Consider the following 22,889-nt stretch of genomic DNA (forward strand, 5'->3'; position numbering starts at 1 on the left):
TTTAATTATCCCATTGCTATAATTAATTAAACCAATTGTTTTAATATATATATATATTATTTTATTAAATTAGTGGTTTTTAATGTTACAACATATCTTATGTTATTAAAATATAATTTATTTATTTATTATCTTCTCTTATATTATTTTTTATTTTTATTTATTTATTTTTAATAATTTATTCTAGTCACACGTAATTATTGTATTAATTTATAATAAATTATAATAATTAAATAATATAATATAGCTTTTTTATTAATTAAGATATTAATATATTCTAATACTACATGTTCAATCACTTATAAGTGTAGTAACCATGTTTATTTTGGTTAATTATCTGTTTAGATATATGTTATATTTAAATATATTATAAAAGGTTACTCGTTCTCTTGTTTATATCATACTTTTCATATGGGGGCACTAACACTAGAATCTGTTTTCCAATGCACTTAAACTTGTCTAAACTAACTCCCAAAGATGAGTTGAAGTTGAATCAATTCATTTAGGGGGGGTTAGTCCATAATGAAGTGGAAATGAAGTGGAAAATTGAATTGAAGTGAGATGAATTGCTTCCACTTCAACTCATGTTTGGGTGTTAGTATAGACGAGTTCAAGTGGCTGGAAAACAGATTCCAGTGTTAGTGCCCCTAAATGAAAAATATAATATAAAAAAGATAATAAGTAACATTTTATAATATACTTAAATAGAACATATACCTAAACATATAATTAACAAAAATAAGCGTGGTTACTACACTTATAAGTGATTTAACGTGTAGTATTAGAATATATTAATATCCTAATTAATGAAAAATAATATTATATTACTTAATGATTATAATTTATTATAAATTAAAACAATAATTATGGTTTAATTAATTATAACAATTGGATAATTAAACCAATTAATGATTATAGTTTATTATAAATTAATATACTAATTACGTGTGACTAGAATAAATTATTTAAAATAAATAAAAAATTTAAAAATAACATAAGTGAATATAATAAATAAATAAATTATTCTGTAATAACATAAGATATAGTTTAACATTAAAACTCACTATTTTAATAAAAAAATAAAAAAATACATAATAAATAAATAAATATATTAATTTATCAATAACATAATATACATTTTAAATATTATTAATTAATAATATATTAACAAAAAATGAAAAACTAATGGTTTAATTAATTGGATAATTAAACCAATTTTGACGATGTTTAATTTTTCCTAACTTAGGAAAAATTAAACATCGTCTTCGTCTTCCTCTGCGGCGGCAGCGGGCAACGGCGACAGAGGCGACGCTCCGACGGTGCGCCGAGAGGGAGAAAATAGGGAGGCCGAGAGAGAAGAGAAGCCAGGAGGCCGAGGGGCTCTGGCCTCCCATGGTCTGCGACGGAGGTCGAGAGAGGGAGGAAGGAAGGCCGACGGGGGGGGGGGGGGGGGGGCGGAAAGGGAGGGAGGCCGAGGGGCTCTGCGACATAGCCTCCCGTGCTCTGCGACGGAGGTGGGGGCAGAGGGAGGAAAAAAAACTTTGCTTAACGATCGCGGAGGGGGGGGGGGGGGGAAGAGAGGGAGGCCGACAGAGGTGGGGGCAGAGGGAGGACGGCCGACGGGGGTGGGGGCAGAGGGAGGAAAAAATAACGGTCGGGGAGGGAGCAGAGGTCGTCTGGAGAGGTTGATGAGAGGGAGAGCAGAATAGCAGGGGGGGGGGGGGAAGAAGCAACGCGCGTCACACATGGAAAGCTGATGATTCACAAAATAGGTAGGAAACAGTTTTCCCCCGTTTTTGCCTGAGTGAATGAAATGGTGTTATCTCACTTCAATTCAAGTCATTCTGGACTAACGCCATAAGTGGGATGAACTAAGTAATGCGGGGGGAATTCATTCCACTTCATCGTGGACTAACCCCCCCTTATGTTTAATTCAATTCTTCACTTAAATTCAAGTTCATTGTGGACTAACCCCCCTAAAGGTGAATCTTGGGGTATTTTCTCGCCTTCTCAATCTCATATTATATTGAAAAAGGAGGCCAAACCTTTGCATTTTCCATGGCAAGAGAGATATCTCCACTGGCCACATCATGCAATGACGACTAGGTTAAGGGATCTCTTCTTGGTACTGAGAGCAAGAGCTCATGCTCCTCCCCTATGTCTTTTCCTTTTGAGAACTTCTAACTCTAAGGGCATTGTAGTTATTGTAAATTTCATTCATCAACTATAAATAGAAACTCAAGGCAACGGGTAGATCATTAAATCTCTTATTTCTCACTCAAATTCATCCTTAGACTTTTCTCTCAAATTTGTCCTTACTTTTCTTTCAACTCGGTCTCTCCGTCTCCTCAATCGTCCCTCTCTCACCTTTCTCCTCTCTTCTTTTTCCCTCTCCTTTTTTTTTCTTTTCTTCTTTCTCTCCTCTCTCACCCTCTTGCCTTATCATGGGATCTGAAATCTAACATGGAATCAAAGCTTAAAGTTTGGAATCCTGAATTATGATGTTGGTTAATCGAGTTTTTATTAACTCTCTCAGTGGAAGTTGAGGTATTGAACAAGGTTTGATTTTGAACCTCTTTTGGTTCACAAAGATAAGTTTTTTCTTTTATTATTTTCCTTGAGATGAATGTTGTTTTACGTCTTGAAAAGTTGAAGGTTTATTAAGCATGTTTTGATCATAGAAGATAGGTTATCACATCTTAAATATTAGCTTCAGCTTGGTTGATATCGATGTGTTTAATCCATTGTATCCTCGGTAAAAGAGATCAGTTTTTAAATTGATGCAACTTATGGATTCTTAGTTTTTTATTTGTTGAATGAAGTCTTGTTATTCCATTGATGGTTCCATGGTGCTTTATGATTGAAAGACTATATTTACATACGTTGAAGATTGTTGAGAATGAAGGTTGATATCAAAGTTTAAATTATTATTTTTGAACTCACGAAGGTGGTTGCACTGGTGCAAGAGAATTTTTTTTACATGATACATGTTGTTCTTTCACATTGGAATATCTTCTATTATTGAGATTAGCTCTTGATTTTCTTTCCTAAAAGTTTAAGAGGAAAAAAGGAAAGAAAATGTTGGAGTGGCATGATTAGTTGGTGCATGACTTATAGAAGAAAAATTAATTCTTTAAAAGATCCTCAAAATTTATTGAGATTTCTTTGGTTTTGGTATAATTTCACATACCTTGATCTTGTCATTGGATTGTACCCCAAGTAAGGACAAGATTATAAGGATTTACTCAAAAAAATCAAGAAAAAAAGGCAACAAAGGCTGGTTATTTGGGTTAGTTGTTGGCGTCAAACCTCTAAAAAGAAATGTTACTTTTTAAAAGGATCTCCAAGATATCCGAGATCTCCATGATTATTGATTACCTTGCTTAACTATCCCCTTGCATAAGATATTTAAGGCAAGTCAAGGATTGAGATTGATTTACTGAAGTGACACCTAAGATACTAAAGGAAGGTTTCCTATTATATTTTTGGAAAGTGGTTGACTGAAGGAAGATCTTCCTTGATTTGATTTTTTCTTGAATATTTTTTCCTAGGTGAGAAAGCAATTACATGTCTTATCTATTTGTTTATCTTGGCCAGCATGTACTCACCTTATTTACTGCACGATCAATTGTTGCACAAATTACAACTTTGGTTTTTGGGTTAGATCCTCCTCCTTTCCCAAATTGGTTCCAACCCAAGTTGGTTGGCTATATTTTTTCAAGCTGGTTCCAACCCGACTTGGCCTTAGTCTCCCTCGTCTTGGGTTGGTTTATATTTTTGGTTGTCTTATTGGCTTGGTTCAAGGTGCTTCCATTAGTCATATAAAAGGAGCATTAACATACGGTTTAGACTTGCACAGTCTTATAAGTTTTTTCATACAAGTATTATTCTGTGGTTCGCTCTCAAGTTACGATTCTTATATAAGTAAAGCCTTTCTAGTTCATTCCCAATGGTAGAAGATCACATGGGGAGTTAGAGTGACCTTCTCAAGATTACCATTATACCCTGAAAGGGTTAACTAATTACTTGAGTTGGTCAGAGTTAGTTAAAAGGTTTTTCGTTACACGGGAACTCTTAGGACATTTCAACGAACCAACTCTACCTATTGATGAGGAGGACAACTCCTCTATTAAGTAGTTGAATAATGATACATTGGCAATTAGTTGGTTGATGAACATGTGGCCAATAATGTGGTCCACCTTTAGACGACCAAACAGATATGGGACACTTGTGTAAAGTTGTACTAAAGCACAAAGAACTTCTATAAATTGTATGATGTTATTCAAATAATGTTCAATACCAAACAAGGGGACAATCTACATGAGTTATTGGCACGGTTTTTATGGCTGATTCAGGAGTGGAAATTTGCTCAACCCTACTCCGCTAATATATCGGTTCAAGAAAAGCAACAGGAAGCCTTAGCAACTTCTATCTATTTAGAAAATGTCAAGGCATACCTTGAGGTGGCCAAGACTCAACTTCTCAGTTCATTGACACTTCCATCATTTGATGACATTAGTGCCACCTTACTTCAAATACTAAACCATTCTTCCACCTCTCACATTGGGGTGTCATCTGCTATATACTCAGGTAACGGGGGTACACATTCTACTAACAGAGGGCACTGTAGAAACAATAGAGGAGGTCAAGCAAGAGGTGGAAGGATTTGCTCTGGTCCTTCGAGGTATGATATCCGGGTCTGCACTCATTGTAGTGGAAACCTGTTAGAAGCTGCATGGCAAACCAGACTGGGCCACTGCCAATCAGGCCTTGGTTCCTAGTGATAAAAAAAAGACAAACCTAAGTTACACAAAGGCAAGACGACTATAACCGATAAAATTATGATTTTTTGTAATGACTGAAGACTGTGATGGTATTTTCTCCTGCATCTTCTTCGACTACTGCTTTAGGTATGATCTCTACCACTTCTTCCTCTTCATCTTAGATCATTGAGTCAAAAGCCTCCGAGCATATGACAGGTAATAAAAGTCTATTACATTCCATGTCTCCCTATTTATTAGACAAGTTTTTTACCATAGCCGACTAATCTCAAATCAAAGTTCTTCAGAAGGGATCCTCCTCTGCTACACCTTTGCTTCCGCTGACTAATGTCTTATTTTCCCTCCAATATCCCTTAAACTTATTGTTTGTTAGCCAACTCACAAAATGTTTAAATTGCTCTATTACCTTCTCACTTTTTTTTTTTGTGTTTAACAGGATCTAACAACGAAGCAAGTGTTTGGTGGAGGTCATGAGTAAGAGGGCCTTTATTATTTGGACTTGTCTTCGGTGACTACAATTTCGACTTCTCAAATAGAAACGAGATTATGCCACAATCGGTTTGGACATCCATCAACAACATCGCTTCAATAATTATTTCCTTTTTTGAAAACATGGTCTGGTTTAACCTATGAAGTATTTTAGTTGATCAAACACTAGAGGACAACATATTCTCCTCGAGCTAAAATTAAAAGTGTTGCTCCCTTTTCCTTAATTCACTTTGATGTATGGGGACTATTAAGTATCTTAAATATTTCACAAGTTAAGTATTTCACTCAAGTCACATAGTAGTTTTCCTTAATCTGTTTGGTAAAAACGTACAAGTTTTTTGTTCCAATAATGCCAAAGAGTACCTCTTTGGTGAATTTCGATCCTTTTGTCAGGATCATGGCATTAACCATCAGACATCATGTGCCTACACCACTCAACAAACAAATGTGGCTGAAAAGAAGAAAAAAAACATCTCCTAGAGGTAGCCCATGGTTTGCCCTATTTTATGCATGTACCCTATTTTTACTGGTCTCACGCCATTCTTACTGCCTACTTTCTTATTCAATTGCCTTCTTCAATGCTTAATCATAAACCCCCCTATTCATTGTTATTTCCTGGTGAAGACCATGTCTCCATTCCCTTTAAGGTTTTTGGATGCACATATTTTGTTCATGTCACATCCAGCACGAAAAGTAACTTTGATCGTAAGTCTCTTAAGTGTATCTTCTCAGGTTACTCTCATACCAAAAAATGTTATGTCTGCTATAATCCTTCTCTCCAAAAGGTACTTATCTCTAGGGATGTTATGTTTTTTAGGACACGTCTATTTATTCTTCCAAAGATGCCCCTCCGGGTCTTTCATCGGTTCAAACAACTTCGAGACCTGTTGTGCCACTTGATGCTGATCTCCTTCAACCCCCTGAAGCAGCAGTCGATACCACACCTATGAAATTTATAGATCCCTTCGAGGTAAGCCCATCTTTACCTATCATATTTGGTTCACAATTTGATACTAGGTCTGTAGCTCTAAGAAAATAGCCTAGGAGTTGTATTAGGCCCTCCACTTCTCATCCTGTATCAAATTTTGTTTCTCACCATCAGTTGTCTTCTTCTTTTTGTGAATTTTTTGCATCCATCTCCTGTATATTTGTCACACACTCATATCATGGACTCTGAGACATCTAGGATGAAATGCATCAATAGAAGATGAAATAAATGCTTTATATGAGAATCAGACATGGACCTGAGTTTCGCTTCCTTATGAGAAGAAACTTGTGGGCTTTAAATGGTTTTTACCATTAAGCACAATCGCGATGGTTTTGTGGCCCGTCTTAAAGTCCATCTCATTGGCAAAGGCTACACTCAGTGCTATGGAGTTGATTACGAGGAAACGTTCTCCCCGGTGGCCAAGTTAAATTCGATAAGAATCTTATTAGCACTTACTGTAAATTCTTCTTGGCCAGTATAACAACTTGATGTGAATGTTAGAGGTGGTTCCGGTCCACCTCTCTTAATTAGGTTGGTTTTTTGCACTTAAAAACGACTAGTCTTTTAGGTTGTATTGGCCAGCCTCTTAACATGGTATCAGAGTTAGGTCCAACACGTCTTGCCTTTGAATCCCGCAGGGAACAGTAAGGGGCGAGGTGGGTGTCAGAAGTAGTTCCGGTCCACCTCTCTTGATTCGGTTGACTTTCCGCACTTAAACGACTAGTCTTTTAGGTTGTATTGGCCAACCTCTTAACAGTGAAAATGCCTTTTAAAATGGTGATATTAAAGAGGACATCTATATGTCAACCACTTGGTTTTGTGGTTGAGGGGGAGTTGGTATGCATATTGAATAAATCATTATATGGCTTAAAATAGTCTCCTTAGGCTTGATTCAACAAATTTAGCCAAGTAATATTGCGGTTTGGGCTCCATCGATGCTCCGTTTATCATTTTGTATTTATCAAGAACACCTTGAAAGGAAGTGTATTACTGGCAGTCTATGTAAATTATATTGTCTTAACTGGAAATGATGCGAAAGGAATACAATAAGTCAAATCAAATATATGCAAGGAATTCCAAACAAAATACCCTAGATATTTTTTGGGTATTGAGGTTCTCCAGTCAAGCACATAAGATTATTTTAACTCAAAGGAAGTATGTGTCTTGATCTGCTATAAGATATAAGGATGATGGGATGTCAACCAACAAATACTCCTATGGACGCTAATACCAAGTTGTGTGCAAGCTCCGACGAAGATGTGGTGTGGGAAAATATCAGAGACTTATTGGAAAATTCATTTATCTTATAGTAACCAGACCAGGTTTAACATATGTCGTAAGTGTAGTTAGTCAGTACATGCATAAATCATAAATTATTTACTGGCAAACTCTAGAGAGATTCCTCCGATATTTAAAAACAGCCCCTGACAAGTGACTTCTATATAAATACCACAACCACCTCAACATTGAAGGATTTGCAGACACAGATTGGACTGGATCACCTGATGATAGGAATTCCACTTATAGGTATTACACCTTAGTTGGAGAGCACTTTGTTACATGAAGGAGTAAAAAGTGAAATATGGTTGCTAGATCTAGTGCTGGAGCATAATACATGGCTATGACCCATGCAATCAATGAGCTTATATGGATCAAATGTCTCTTTATTGAATTAGGGTTCCACAAAATGACTCTTATGGAATTCTATTGTGACAACAAGGCAACCATCCACATTATTTCAAATTTAGTCTTCTATGAGAAAACAAAACATATTGAGGTAGATTGTCATTTCATACGAGAAAAATTTCAAATTGACATTATATCTCTCAAACATGTTTCATCTGAAGGACAAGTGGTAGATATACTCACAAAGAAGTCGTATCCAAGATACAAATCATTATATGCAGCAAGCTGGGTATCTACGATGTTTTCTCTCCTCCAACTTGAAGGGGAGTAATGGAAGACATCTCAAAGGGGTATTAAGGTAAATACCTTTACCATGTCAAGGAGATGACAAAGGGTGTGAAATAATTGTCTTTTTACAAGGATGACACAATGGAGTAATTAAAGAAAATGATGTATGTCTACTAATGTATTTTTCTTTTGAGAGCTTATAGTTCAAAGGGCATTGTAGTTATTATAAACTTCCTTCATCGACTATAAATAGAGACTCAATGAAAATGTTACTCAATTTTTTTTTTTTTGGTTACAAGTCAAAAAAACCTAAAGAAAGGAAAGAATTGGCTAACCCAATCATGTTTTTCAATTTAACTAGTAAAACAAAGTGACCTGGTTGAATAAGACCCAATCATTTCATCAAGTCGATGGCCGATTTTTTTAACATTGATTATCGCATGTATTAAAATTTTTGATTTATATTAGAAATTATTCAATTGGCTCTTTTGGTTTTTTCTCAACATTTGATGATTTGTGGACTAGTACTTAACATAGTTTAACATGTCCATCTTCCATAATTTATCATTGGTAAAATAAAAAAATCTAGATTCATGAGGGTTATAATTAGTGAATAAACATGAAAAGAGAGGTCTTTGACCTTCACAATATAATCAAAATTTGCCGATAAATAAAAATATAATTATAAATACTTACCAATCCATTTTAAAATTTCAAGCTATAACATTATATTACCGTTCTACCCAAGTGAAAATCATTTAACTTTTTATCTATTTTGTAATTTATTTACTTATTTTTTGCTCGAATCGGAAGCGTTGTGTTTCCAGCTTGCTCGCTTCATCCCCCGCCATCTGGGTGTCGTTCCAGCCTCTCCGCAGAAGCGTCGAGAAGGACGCCGAGTGCAGAAAAGGATGAGAGAGCTGTTCGAACTTTGACGCTGTCGTCGTGGCGACTAGAGAAAAAAGGCCTGATCATCCGCCTTCTAAGCGATTTTCTCTCTCAGTCACTTCTCTCTAGCTACAAACTATAAAGGGGGTGTTACGGTGCGCATTGGATGTCTGCTACGCAGAGATTCATCTGCGTCATTTCTCTTGGTATTTCTCTGAACCTTTTCATTCTATCGTCACTACCATCGCTATACTTCTTTGTCTACTGTTAGATTCGGCTATTCCATCTCCATGCCTAAACAAATCGTAAGACATTATGGTCCCGACTCTCTTTTCGATTTTTTTTCTTGTTCGTTTGTAGTTTGCTCCCCACCCCCGCAAGACAAGCTGGTTGTAGCTGATTTTACTACTGGAATCTGGTCTCGGGTATTGTTTTGTATTTGCGTATGCTTTTTATATGAGAGTAAAATTTATAAAATGTCGATTACAGTTGGTGTTTCTCAGCTCCCATTGCACTTCTCTTCACGGCAGGCATACTGCCTCTCGCCTTAAATGCTATTTGGATTTGAGCTTTTAACTTTTTTTGTGCATTTGATTTCATAATGTTGGATAACATGCTGATGCTATTCATTCCATCGAGTATAAACGTAAACATTCGATTATCGATCCTACGTGGATTTTTCTGTGTATGTTGTATGGATCTATCTAGTTGATCGATCAGGCTTTTTGAGGCTCAACCTGTGGTTGATCCTTGCCGAAACAATTATCAGTTAGAGGCCGTGGCTAAGACAGTACCCAAGAGACATAATCTGTGCTTCTCATTTGCCAAAAAATGGTCGAATTGAGGTGTTCACTTGTCTGACATAAAGTAATGTCTCAAGCAGTAATTCACTTGTCTGATTCATGGTCATACGAAATATTTTTTTTTCAAGCGTAATTCTCATTGCAGTAGGTTTTAGTTGATTCAGTTGGGTTCTTATGAGCACTACTCTATTAGAAACAGCTGGTTCAACTCATATTTGTCTTTCTCTTTCTAATCCCACACTTAAATTTGTTGTGCTCCATAAATTTAAACTTCTGGGTGAAATCTACTTGCAGGGCAAGCAAAGCAAAAATCATCAACGGTGGAAGGAGAAGCACAAGATGGAGACACCTGCTTCACGCACTGAGGCTGAAGCCATTAGTGACAGGCTTGGCGGATTGTCTATTACAGACAGAAGTGATCAATCAAATGATTCAGTTTCACCTCATTTTGGTTTTATCTCTCTCACAAACCAAACCCTTTCTGAAAAAAGTAGCAAGGGTATTTTGAAGCCCAAAGCATATTCCACAACCACAAGTGGAGCTGAAGCTCTAAATGGTAGTCATGTTAAGGTGAGTGAGCCTAAGGAAGTTGCACCTACTGAGAAAACTGTAGGTTTGACTCAGTTTTTCGGAGGGCCGTTAGGTGCTGATTTTATTGTGGACAACTTCACATTTTCTCGAGCCCAAATAAGAGCTACCTTCTATCCCAAATTTGAGAATGAGAAGAGTGACCATGAGGTATGCCTCGGTTTATTTATTTACTTAGAAGCTATGGTTGCTTTATTATTTTTTCCTTGCTTTACATATCTCTGTTAAACATCTATTATGATATAATGGAGCAAATAAACATTAATATGGTATTAAAATGAAGAGTTAAACTCAGTTTTAAAAAATAGGTGTTACTTGTGGATAATTGCATTAAAAAAAGGCTATCTTAGTGGGAGGCATTTTGCAAAGTGATAGAAATATCTGCTTCACCTGCTATCTGATGAGAATATTTTCATGTGAAGAACACGTGCTAGATGGTTCATTTTGAGGATGATTGTCCTTGTTTTCTTGCTAATCCTAGACCCATCTCATATAGGTATGAAACTCTTTATTTGTCTGCCGGGGGGTGGGGGTGGGTGGTGTACTTCACTTACAATCAAGATTTTGAGTGGTGAGCAACTAGGTGAGCTTTGGTTGATTGAGGGTATTAAATTAACTCCAACGTATAATCATGAAATAACTTGCCTACCCAAGTAAAATGGAGGTGGCTATAGGGTAGTGTGCAGGCTAAAAATGAACCTACATCGCCCTGTCCTTGGATGCAGATTTTTCATTTTTCAACCTGTAGGCTGTGACAGGCTCAGGGAAAAACCCTTGTCAAGTAATGAGACGAGGTGCATACCTCATCTTTAGAAAAATCTGTCTTGCATAAAATATGTATGTTCATAAATATAGTTTATTTAAAATTTCATTTTTTAATGATGAGATGAGTATATATGTAATATATTTCAAATAAAATGTGAGTATCTATGTATATATATTTATTTGAAAATGATGAAATTTTTTTGATATAGCAAATTACAGCAAAAAAGGCTCAAGTCCCAAGAGGAATAGTACCCGACTGCAATACAAGATCTTGATACACATGATTTTGCTAAACCATCAGCTAGATGGTTAGCACTAAAAATACGATCCAAGTGACTTCAAAACCTTGCAGTAAATGAAAAATTTTATTGCAATAATGCCTATGATGCCAAGCAGGGATTGAATATCTTGAATCTGGGATATATCTGGAGAAGGGTCTCCCTCAATTAATGGCACTACAAATGCTGAACATAGAACCTGACACGTTTTCCTCTCAGCAGTAATTACCTCACTCCTTCAAATAAGACCCGAGAAAGCTATGAAAGAATATTATGAACCACTTACTTACATTCCAGCTGAATGCTGACTTCTTACGAAAGGTCTTGAATTCCTCTCCTTCCCCAAATTCTAATGAACAACTGCAATTGAAATTTGCCAGAAAATTTGCTTTCTTTTGGAAAAGGAGTTGTACAAGACTGTGAAATGAAGTCTGTTATTGAGAAAGGGAAGCATACAGATATTTCAGACTTTCTACTCATGAAACTCCAAGCCTGCTGACTTGGGCTATGCAACATGATGTGGTTCCACAAAATTTACATAGGTTGTCTAAAAAAAAATGAAAGAAGTAGAAAAATAGAAGAAGGAAGAAGGTGAAAAGAAGAAGAGGCAAGAGAGAGAGAAGAGTGCGTTGAAGCAGTACTTGTTAGGGCAGAAAAGTTGAGCCCTCTCTATTTGATATCTCACTCAAGTGAAGAAGAGATGAAGTACAATCACACCCCTATTACATAAAAACTCAATAACTACCTAAATACTGATCAGAATAACTTGAAACATAAATTCGTATCATGATGATTAACTGCAACACTTGGAGGGTCGCACACAAAAATAGGAAAATGACCAAAATACCCTTATACATGTATTTCAACACTGTCACCCACTGTTTGACCTCTTCTTGCCAGTTCTTCACATGTTTGTATTTTACCATGACCTGCAGAGCCAAGAAAATGAATTCCCTTTGGAGGGGCCTTAAGCTTTCAAACATCAGAGACCTTTGTACAGCTGCTGTCATTTGAGTTCCAGCTAAAAAATTATAAATAAAACTAGATGACTCCAAACTCCAATTTGGAAGATCTGAACCTCAGCCCTTAATAAAAAAAAATATAGGAATTGGAGAAGCTGGCGCAATTCTGAAATTTCTGAATCTGCAAGGGCTCTATGACAATTGAAACAACTTACAGGAAACGAGTTCACCATTACTGAATGATGAACAAAGATATTCCTGTCTCTTAAGATGTTAAACAATGCGGGAAATTTTGAACTGAAAGGAGACATACCAAGCCAATTCTTCATTCAAAATTTTTCCACTGTGCAACTTTGAGCGTGAAATCTAATATAGAACTTACTATGTAACACTTTTTTAGCTATGTTAAGAAGTATATTATTTGCAACATTAAATGAGGAATTAATAAAAATTTAGATTGGGAAAATTACAGACCAAATTAGATTACTCTAAATGTGGTTAAGTTAAAAAAATTGCATCACCTGGTATGGCAGGATGGGGTTGGCTTTGTGTAGCTGGAAATTTTCGCAAGATCTGCAACTTCAAACTTCTACCATGGACACCAAGTAAACCATTACTCAATCTAAGTAGTTGATCAACAAACTAATACAATTTCTGTTACCCCATTGATGTACATTCTGTTGGTTAAGAAAATATTTAGACTCACTTGTGGAATTGGGCAAATTTAAAAATATATTTATTGAATTCTTTTATTCTGATGTCTCAAAGAATAGTAAGGTTGAAGTTCTTGGACTGTACAGCTCTTGACTAGGTTTGACAGGACAGAAATTATAACAACTTTAGATGTTGATGATGCTAACAAAGAAGTGCTGATTTCAAAGTTCTCATTATGTTTTATGCTGACATCTTATCTAAAAATTTGGCTCTAGCTGGGTCCATCATTGGATGCTTAGGGTCTGGATTCCCTGGTTTGACTGCTAAAAAGCAGCAAGTGAGATGGGAGAGCAGGGAATTTCAATTTAGTAATGCATAGCAAAAATGCAAGAGAATAAATGGCTCAAGTTTGAGAAAATTTAATGCATGCTAAATCCATAAGAAAAACTTCAACCACAAAATTAAACAATCAACTGCAAGAACATCTAAAGATAGCAGTGCAGAAGGAAATACCTTATAGTCGAGAGGTCTCCAAAATATGGGAGCTTGAAGGTTTTTTGGCTTGATAAAGGGGTTTTAGATACAGTTTAGGGAAGATTATATGGGATTAAGTTTCCAAGGTCTGCCAATTTACTTTTAGCCACCAATCAACAGAAATAGACATTACAGTAGTAAAGAACAAAAAAAAGACGAGTGCGAGGATCAATTAATGCTGATATTAGAGAAATAGGGATGAAAAAGCAAATGGAATCCAATCCAATAAATTTAGGGCAGTGCTATTGTACCCGCTGCTGGAGTTCCCACACTACAGTTCTGCGCTGCAATTACCTAATAAAACTTTCTTTTTAGTTTTTGGCAAACTTGAAATAAAGAACATAAGAATACGGAAGATGGTGAGAGAAAATTAAGAGAGAAAAATGTCAGGAGAGAGGAAACGTTAATAAAGAGGAAATATTAAGAGAGAAGAAACATTAAGAAAGAAGAAAACTTAAGTAGGAAAGCAAAGGAGCAAGGCTTAACACATTGATTTTTGAAATCACTTCTAATAAGCTTTCACACCTTATGCCAAAACAACTTGCTGTAAAATTTATTTCTAATTTGAGTACAAAAAACTGATGGTTTTATATAGCCACTAACTCTTATTTAACGGCCCAAATTGTAACATAATAATTAAAAGCAAGGTAAGGGCTGAGATTGAAAAATAATGAGAAACCCTAACCCAAATTTTCAATGGTTTAAATTTTAGACATCATAATGAGTAAAAATTAAGGGCTGATGTTAAGTGGTGACAACAAAGCCTGATGGGCCCTCAAGGTAACTTAAGAGAAGGCCTAACTAAACAAAACCCATATAGAAACAATCCAGACATAATACAGACGAAAATAACAACTTAACCCAAATAAATAATTAAACTACAGTCTTTAAATGCATATATTTTTTGAAAAGCAGTCCCTATATGTATTAGATAACTCAAACTTTAGGATTTTCATTAAACCAAGTAGCCAGATTTCTTTTTTATTCCTTGACTAATCTCGCAACTCTTGATTCCATCAGCAAGTAGGGGACATTGAATTGGGAGAATTAATTAGCCCCAACATCTTACTTTGTTAAGTCAAAACAGGAAACTTTTTTTGTTGTTGCTGAAGATGATAATTGCAGGTTAGAATGAGGATGATAGAGATGGTTTCCAATGGGCAGGCGACTGTGGAGGTATTACTTCGTTTGCCATGTCCTTTTTATACTTAATACAGTAAAGCATATATGGTTACAGATACTTTTTGGTTTGGGTTTCCATATAAATATTTGTTTGCTTAGGGGTTTCATATAATTATTTATTTGTTTAGGGGTTTCATATTCATGATTAATTTCTGGTTAGGAGCATCATTTTATATGTATGTGTTTTTCTTTACATAAGTTTATGGTTGCAGGTCTCCCTTAAGCACTCAGGTTCTCTTTTCATGTATGCGGGGCACGAGGGGGGAGCATATGCCAAGAACAGCTTTGGAAATATGTACATTTTCCATTGAGATATATGCTTGTTATTTGGATTTTTGACAACATAATTTTATTTATGTAAATCTCCTTCGTAGTGCAGTTATACTGCTGTTGGTGTATTTGTTCTTGGACAGATGTTCCATGAGGCCTGGGGTACTGAAGCAAGAAATAAACAAAAAGAGTTCAATGAATTCCTTGAGGTAATTTCTACATTATGGAAGACATTGGGCATATTTGCCAACTTCTTTTAGCTGTTCTAAACAGTTTGACAATGAAATTGGATTATTATTTTTTAGTAATCTACGTCATGAGTAGTGTCTGATGGTGAAATTCAAGAGAGTATGTATTGAAAGATGTTAGATTTTTGTTTGAATCCCTGCTCAGGTAAAAAAAAAAAAAAAGCGTCTCATCGACCTCTTTCTCCCTCCTTCTCAATTGGACTGCTTGTGGCTTTTTTAAGGGCTCTAGGGGTATTCGGCAAGGGGATCCGCTTTCCCCTCTTATATTCAATATTGTGGCTGAACTTCTTTCAGCCGATTTATCGGGCTAGAGAGGTTGGTTGGCTTGAGCCGATCAGTAGTTGTGAGGCTTTCGACATTCCCCTTCTCCAATATCCGGACGATCCCTTACTGTTTGGGGTCGGATCCTTGGACTATAATGTGACGATCAAGGCTTTATTGGGGCTTTTTGAGATTGTATCAGGGCAGAAAGTCAATTGGCAGAAACATCTCCGGTGGGTTTAACATCAACACAGACGAACTCCAATACATGGCGGATTTCTTGGGCTGCTCTATATCTACCCTCCCCACCACATATCTCGGTCTCCCTCTCTTTGCATCCCGCATCAGCAAGGACTTATGGAGCTTGATTATTGAGAGATTGGATCGCCGATTGGCTACTTGGAGGGGTCATTTTCTATCCAAAGCTGGGAGACTTACTCTCCTCAAATCTTGTTTGGCTAGGATCCCAAACTATTTCCTCTCGTTCATGTATTGCCCGACCACGATATGTAATCAGATTGATGGCATGATGAGAAAATTTCTTTGGCAAGGCACCTCTACCGAGTTTAAGTACCATCTATTGAGATGGTTAGATGTTTGCATTCCCAAATCTAGGGGAGGTCTGGGTATTAGGCTCTCCAAGGACATGAATATGGCCCTCCTCCTTAAGTGGATTTGGAAATTCAACACTGCTGGCAACAATCTATGTAGACCAATGGTGGCATCCAAGCCTAATCGGCATGAGGTCTGGTGGACCTCGGGAGGGAGGAGAGCTTCTCTATCTCCTATTTGGAGAGCTATCTTCGAGCATCCGTTTACGTTGGAAATGGTCGCTCGATCCGTTTCTGGGAAGACTGGTGGGTTAGCTCTGGGCATCTAAAGGGCTCATTTGGCAGTATTTGTCGAGCCTCCACTCAGTGTGGTATGTCAGTTGCGGATGCCTGGAGGCTGATCCATTGGGATCTCCGATTACATAGAGGATTGGATGACGTGGATGCCCTGCTTGCTTCTCGGCTCCTTGAGGTGATTTATGACTCTAGGCACCGTGACTCTTTGGAAGACTCGATGATTTGGTGGCCGACGGCTAGTGGTACTGTCTCGGTCTCTTCCGCCTTCACCCTCATCAAGGGTTGGACTTCGGATACCCCCAAACATGAGGTTGAATTTATTTGGCGTCTCTCCGCTCCCCCGAAGATTAAATTCTTCCTTTGGAGTGCCGGGCTCAGCAGAATACTCACTACTGTCAACCTTCATCGCCGTGGCAATCTCACAATTTGCACCTCTTGCCCCCTATGTGGCTTGGAGGAGGAGACCTCTCGACACTTGTTTGTTGCCTGCCCTTATTCATGGTCTATTTGGATGAGCATCCTCAATCTGTTCGTGCTGGAAGATAGGGCCCAAACCCACACCAAAGAAGACCCACATATTCAAGTGTGTTGGAAGATGGGTCCAAGCCCATAAGACCAAGGAAGACCCATGCATCCGAGAGATATAGAAGACAGGCTCAAGGCCCACAGATCAAGGAGAAGGCCCATTGGCCCACATACAATGATGGTAGGATGGTGAATAAAGGGTCATCTTATAGAGATGGCATTGATGTAATTAAGTTAAAGTTCCAGGGTTAAAACCCTAAACCCTAAGTTCAGGGGTATTATTGTAATACAATAGTTTCATTAATCTATAAATAGAGCTTCAGGGGGAGGTTAGGACATCAAGTCCATAACCTCTTCTTCCTCTGGTTTTCTCCCAATGGGTCTCTCTCCCTTTTTCTCTGTGAGCTAACTTCATGGAGTCCTGAAAATCAATAGTTCAGTATCTAGCTTTGCCTTCTAGAGGACATTCTTGCAATTGGGCCATTGCTCCTTGGGATCCCCTTCCTTAAATTGGGGAGACTGATCATCTTTGCCTGCGTTGCTTTCATCCCTTGGGGCATCTGGATTGAGCGCAACAATAGGCGTTTTATCGCCAAACATCTCCTTCGTGGCCGGGTTATCTCCTCTATTATAGGTTACATCTCTGCTTGGCTTCACTCTAGGAAGGAGTTCTCTGCACTCTGTGGGCTCTTGCTCAGGGAAAATTGAAGGACCATTGCCCAGTTGGGAGTTCCATCGAAGCCCCCAAAAATGCAGAAATGGCGACCCTCTGATCCGGGTTACATCAAGATGAATTTCGATGGTAGCTCCCTCGGCAACCCTGGTTTGGCTGTCTAGGGTGGGGCCTTCCATGACTTGGTTGGTACCCAACTTTTGTCCCCTATTCCGGTCTATGGGTGTCACAGACTCCACTGCTGTTGAGCTTCAGGCCCTCCTCAGAGGCCTCTTCATCTTTTGTGAGCATTTCTCTGGACTGCTTCACATTGAGGGAGACTCCACCGTGATCATCGGATGGTTCTCCTCTCCCTCTCCCTCGCCATGGTGTCACTGGGATGTTTACTATTCCATTTTGGATATTCTCCCCTTTATTACCTGTATTTGGTCCCATGTTCCCCGATCTGCAAATTTTGTTGCAGACGGTTGTGCTAAGTGGGGGGCCTCCCTCCATGTTCCTCTTGTAAGGAGGAGGCCTGCCTAATCTTGTTTTGTTTTTGGTTTAATGAATTCATCACTTTCTCAAAAAAAAGAAAGATGTTGGATTTTTTTGTTGAGCCCGGTTTCATCCTAAAATGACTAACCACTTAGGAGGCCTATTACTTTACCTTGTAACCCATTAAATTTTCTTCTCATTTTTCAATGTGAGACTTTTCTCGTTCAACACTCCCCCTTACGTCCAAGCTTACACATAACGGGTCTGAGACATGGGTAGAAACCCTCTATTGGGACACACAAACTCCTTCATGGAGCCCACGACACACAAATAACTTTTTTTTTTTTTGAACGCGAAACACAAATAACTTGGGGAGCACATATTGGGCCTTGGCTCATATGCACAACCTGCTTTGATACCATGTTGGATTTTTTAGTTGAACCTGGTTCCACCCCAGAATTACTAACCCATTAACTTTTCATCTCATTTTTCAATGTGAGACTTTTCCTACTCAACAAAGAACATAAAACCTCTATGGGGCTCAGGATACCAAATCTCCTAATACAATTTTTTTTCTTTTGACTGTTTAACCCTACTTCCCATTTAGACTCGAACCTGAGACCTCACTCTAGAAACCTCCATGTGGCCATTGAGCCAAAGCCTCAATCTACATTTTAACACCTAAAAGGTCCATGGGCCTTTTGTTTGTTAGTGATGATTTACGTTCCTTTGGTCTTAAGATCAAATGCAGAAAAAGAAAAACAATCAGTGTAAACCATAATACACCTCAAGAGACGTCTCCAATCTTTCTAGATTCCTCTACTCCCTTTCTAAATGTTTTATCATTTTTGCCAAATTTATCTGAGCATTGATAAACTTAATGATTATTGTTTATGGACATAGAGTTGTCAATGTAATTGTCATTTAAATGTTATTAGTAATTGGGCCTTATCCTATGGTGCACACTGTTTTTTTCTTTTTTGTTTATGTATAGCCTTCCTGTCATCCATAGTCCAGTTTGCCTGTGAATTGTTTAACTAAAGGTAATGTTTTTACGGCAACTTCCACTGGTTTTATTGAGATGTCTTTATGCTCTTCGAAGTTATTTATGTGTAGCTCACATTGATTATTACTTGGGATTTTGTTTTGAGAATTGTGAAATTTATCAAGAGAGAGAAAGGAGAATAATTTTTTTTACAAAAAGTACAGTAGGAAGGCCAACTTTTAGGCCTTTAAATGGCAAATGATAGAATCTAGGCTTCAAGCCTGCAGTCAGTGGATAAGTCAAAAAACAGAAAAAAGACAGAAAAGGACAGAAAAACAATCAAAGTCTAAACTGGCTGGTGGTTGATTTAAATGAAGATTATGTTCTCATTGCAACTCTATATGCTATTCCATGAAGATATGTATACAAGTATGCTAAAACTCTCTTTTGTCAATTCTGTTGGCTATCTTTACACTGCTCAGTTTGTCATTTTGTTGTGTTTATTCTTTGAGTACGCGATATGCATCTGATAACTTTAGTTATTATTTTGGCATATTATAATGCTAATATTATTTGACTTCTGAATTTTATTTGTTGTCTATCTAGATGTGTATGATTAGAGGGTACTAATCAGTAGCATTTACATGCTTCAGAAAAATCATATGTGCATATCAATGGAATTGGTCACTGCAGTATTAGGAGACCATGGTCAGCGACCTTTGGAAGACTATGGTATCCCTTCTTTATATTTCTAATCTTTTCATTAACAGTAAACTATATAAGTAAAACATTCAGATTCAGTTTTTTTTTTTTCCAATTTTAAAACATTGAAACTACAGAGGAGTAATTTTTGGTATTTGTTAGTTCTTTAATAAATGGACTTCTTATTGTTGTGAACAGCCGTTGTGACCGCTGTGACTGAATTGGGTAACGGGAAGCCAAAGTTTTACTCTACGGCTGATTTAATATCCTTCTGTAGGAAGTGGCGCCTACCAACAAATCATGTATGGCTATTCTCAACGAGGTGAAACATCTATCTCAGTTAGTAGACTCACTACAATATGTGATACTTATATCGAAGTTTGGTAGTTCCTAGATTTCCATGCAAAATGATTTGGTGAAGAAAATGCTAACATCTGCAGTTTTGCGTGTGATGCACATGTGAAAGCAATCAGGTGATGGTGCTATTGAGGATCCCTTGCTCAACCCTCCGTCATGTGACAGTGGGGAAGGCAGGGCAGCCCTCTGCTGTCTTAGAACCATAACAGGAACAATGGCCTAGCCTACTCTCTCTCCGTTCCCTCTGGCAGCGGGGGAAGGGCCCCTGCTGGTGGTAGGAAGGCTGGCTTGCCACCCTCCTCCATCGTCTTCTTCTGGTCAGAGGAGACTTCTCCATTGATCCTTGATTGTTTTTTGGGAGTGTGTAAAAGTGACATCATAATGGGTTCCTAATAGTGAGGCAGCCTGGTTCTGAATTTTGAGCTAATATTCTTGTACATTGGGAATGAAACGCTCAGCTTGGCTCGATCTAACTAGAATTATTTAAGTTAGCAATATATTCACACCTTTTTACTAAAAAAAAAAAATACTTTTTGACTGTTATATATAGATATGTACTCATCTTTAACATATATATATTTATATATGTGTGTGTGTTCTAGTAGTTTCATCTAGTTTGTTCTGCTAAAAGTTCTGTTAGTTTGAATCAACCAAAAGAATTCTTTTATATTCTTCTACGGACTTACAATATGGTTGACCATGTGTTCCGTTTGATATATTGAAAGGATGCACAACTAGAGATTTATTTTCTACTACCATTCAGAAAATACTTTTATCTAATTTATCTCTATACCATTGAAGGAAATCTGTGATGTCATTTTTTGCTGCGTATGATGCATTATGTGAAGACGGAACAGCAACACTTGTCTGTTGTGCTCTTGATGAAGTTGCCGACATATTTGTCCCAGGTTGTTTCTCAAATTTAATATCAAGCAATCGTTTTAGGTTCTACTTATTTCCATCTTGAAGTGCTTTGTCCCTTTGGCGAGTTTCTTTCTTCTTGAACAAGTTAAATATCTCTGTCGGCCTGAAATACTTATATTCTGTTATGATCTGTTTATGGTAGTTCTAAGTCATTACTAAATTTAGTTTTGCGGATCAATTGACAGGATCAAAAGATCATGTTAAGGTACAAGGTGAAATCTTGGAAGGTCTTGTTGCCCGTATTGTAAGTCATGAGAGCGTGAAACATATGCAGAAGGTTCTGAAAGAGATTCCTCCCCCACCACTAGATGGAGGTATGAATCATTTTGTTTATCCTTCTATTTCTTTCACCACCATAGTATTATGCGAACTGGGCATTGATGTTTTTTTGGGGGGAGGGGTTCTGCTTGGGCTTCTCTGTTACATGTATTGGTGTTGTTAGTGCTTGGTTGCACCTGATGTTCTGGTAAATGAGTACCAAGTGCACTCTTTGGCCACTAATATACTGGCAGCCTGACAGTAAGTAAGATCTGCTTCAGCAGGACAGTAGTTTACTTTATTTTAATGTAGTTATTTAATTATTTTATTATGATACCTCCTAAATTATGTTTATAGCTGTTATGCATTTTTGTAACTGTTTTTCATGAAGATGACAAAACCTTGGAGGGCAGAAGTCTACCAAAAAAAAAAAAAGAAAAAGAAAAAGAAAAACAAGAAATAAAAAAAATACATCCAAATGTTACATCCTAAATACAAAAAAAATAAATCAACGAGAGGCATATAGTTTCCAACAACAAGGTGGTACCATGGATCCCTTCTGGATGTTTTATATTTTGTATATGTTAAACTTTTTGGCACAATGATAACAATACGGGCAAATAAGAGTAACAACCTGGGCCTGCGAATTACACCCCTGTACTCAGCAATTTCTCTCTTGAGTTCAGCAATAGCTTTTTCAAGGTCAGGAACAGGCAAATAAGTTACCGAGTGTAAGAGATTCAATGGAAAGTTGAGGCTCCCCAGGATGCTCAGTGAGCTAGCTAGGGCTAACTGGGAAGGTGTTGTTTTTCAACTATTCAGTGTAACTTCGGCTGTAGGGAAGGTCTTGTTTTACACCAAAAGGGCTGGTCCATAGTCTTTCTAAAGAGTACTTTTTTTTATGAAACTTTCTAAAGAGTACTTAAAAGTGCAGTCTCCAAGTTTTTTAAGATATGGTGATTATGTATAAGCTGGTAACTCCCTTAAATAAGCCATGGCTTGTAATTCTTTTCTCGAGTCTTTGAGACGGCCAATAAGTTCAACATTCACCATAGTTCTAATTTACTTTGGGAGTTTTTTTGTCTCTTGGTAGAGATGCATTTCATTTTGTTAAAAGCTTTGATGTTGTTAAATTGGGTCCAAGGCCCTATCCCAAAATGACTAGTCTACTTAGGAAACCTCTTTCCCAACTACTAAACCCAAGATCTTTGTACTCACTAATCTCTGTGGGACTATTCCTTAACACTCTCCCTCACGTGTAGACCCTCTTTTGTTACTCTACAAGTGGATAATTTAGGAGTAGGCCCTCTTTTGTGACTCTACAAGTGGATAGTTTAGGTGTAGGCCCTCTTTTTGTGGCTTAACAATTAGATAGTTTAGGTGTAGCCCCACATCTGAGTACCCGCTCTGATATCATGTTAAATTGGGTCCAAGGCCCTATCCCAAAATGACTAGTCTACTTAGGAAACCTCTTTCCCAACTAATAGACCCAAGATCTTTGTACTCACTAATCTATGTGGGACTATTCCTTAACA

The 22,889-nt window shown here is 37.4% G+C and overlaps 1 protein-coding gene across 2 annotated transcripts in view; it reads left to right on the forward strand.

Annotated features, from left to right (window-relative positions):
- The first annotated feature begins 9,035 nt into the window (after positions 1-9,035).
- Positions 9,036-22,889, forward strand: part of LOC137966584 (tRNA ligase 1-like) — a 68,396-nt gene continuing 54,542 nt past the window's right edge. For both annotated transcript variants that reach the window (XM_068813261.1, XM_068813268.1), the window contains exons 1-9: positions 9,036-9,266; positions 10,158-10,601; positions 14,770-14,820; positions 15,039-15,121; positions 15,206-15,305; positions 19,767-19,845; positions 20,014-20,137; positions 20,974-21,080; positions 21,282-21,410. In XM_068813261.1, the coding sequence (XP_068669362.1) occupies positions 10,203-10,601; positions 14,770-14,820; positions 15,039-15,121; positions 15,206-15,305; positions 19,767-19,845; positions 20,014-20,137; positions 20,974-21,080; positions 21,282-21,410 (1,072 nt within the window). In that variant the 5' untranslated portion in view covers positions 9,036-9,266; positions 10,158-10,202. The remainder of the gene's footprint in view (positions 9,267-10,157; positions 10,602-14,769; positions 14,821-15,038; positions 15,122-15,205; positions 15,306-19,766; positions 19,846-20,013; positions 20,138-20,973; positions 21,081-21,281; positions 21,411-22,889) is intronic.

The sequence above is a fragment of the Aristolochia californica genome, unplaced genomic scaffold (genome assembly GCF_029961685.1).
Source record: "Aristolochia californica isolate CCGP_79_NKW_82.1479 unplaced genomic scaffold, dmAriCali1.0.hap1 SCAF_10, whole genome shotgun sequence".
Taxonomy (NCBI): Eukaryota; Viridiplantae; Streptophyta; class Magnoliopsida; order Piperales; family Aristolochiaceae; genus Aristolochia; species Aristolochia californica.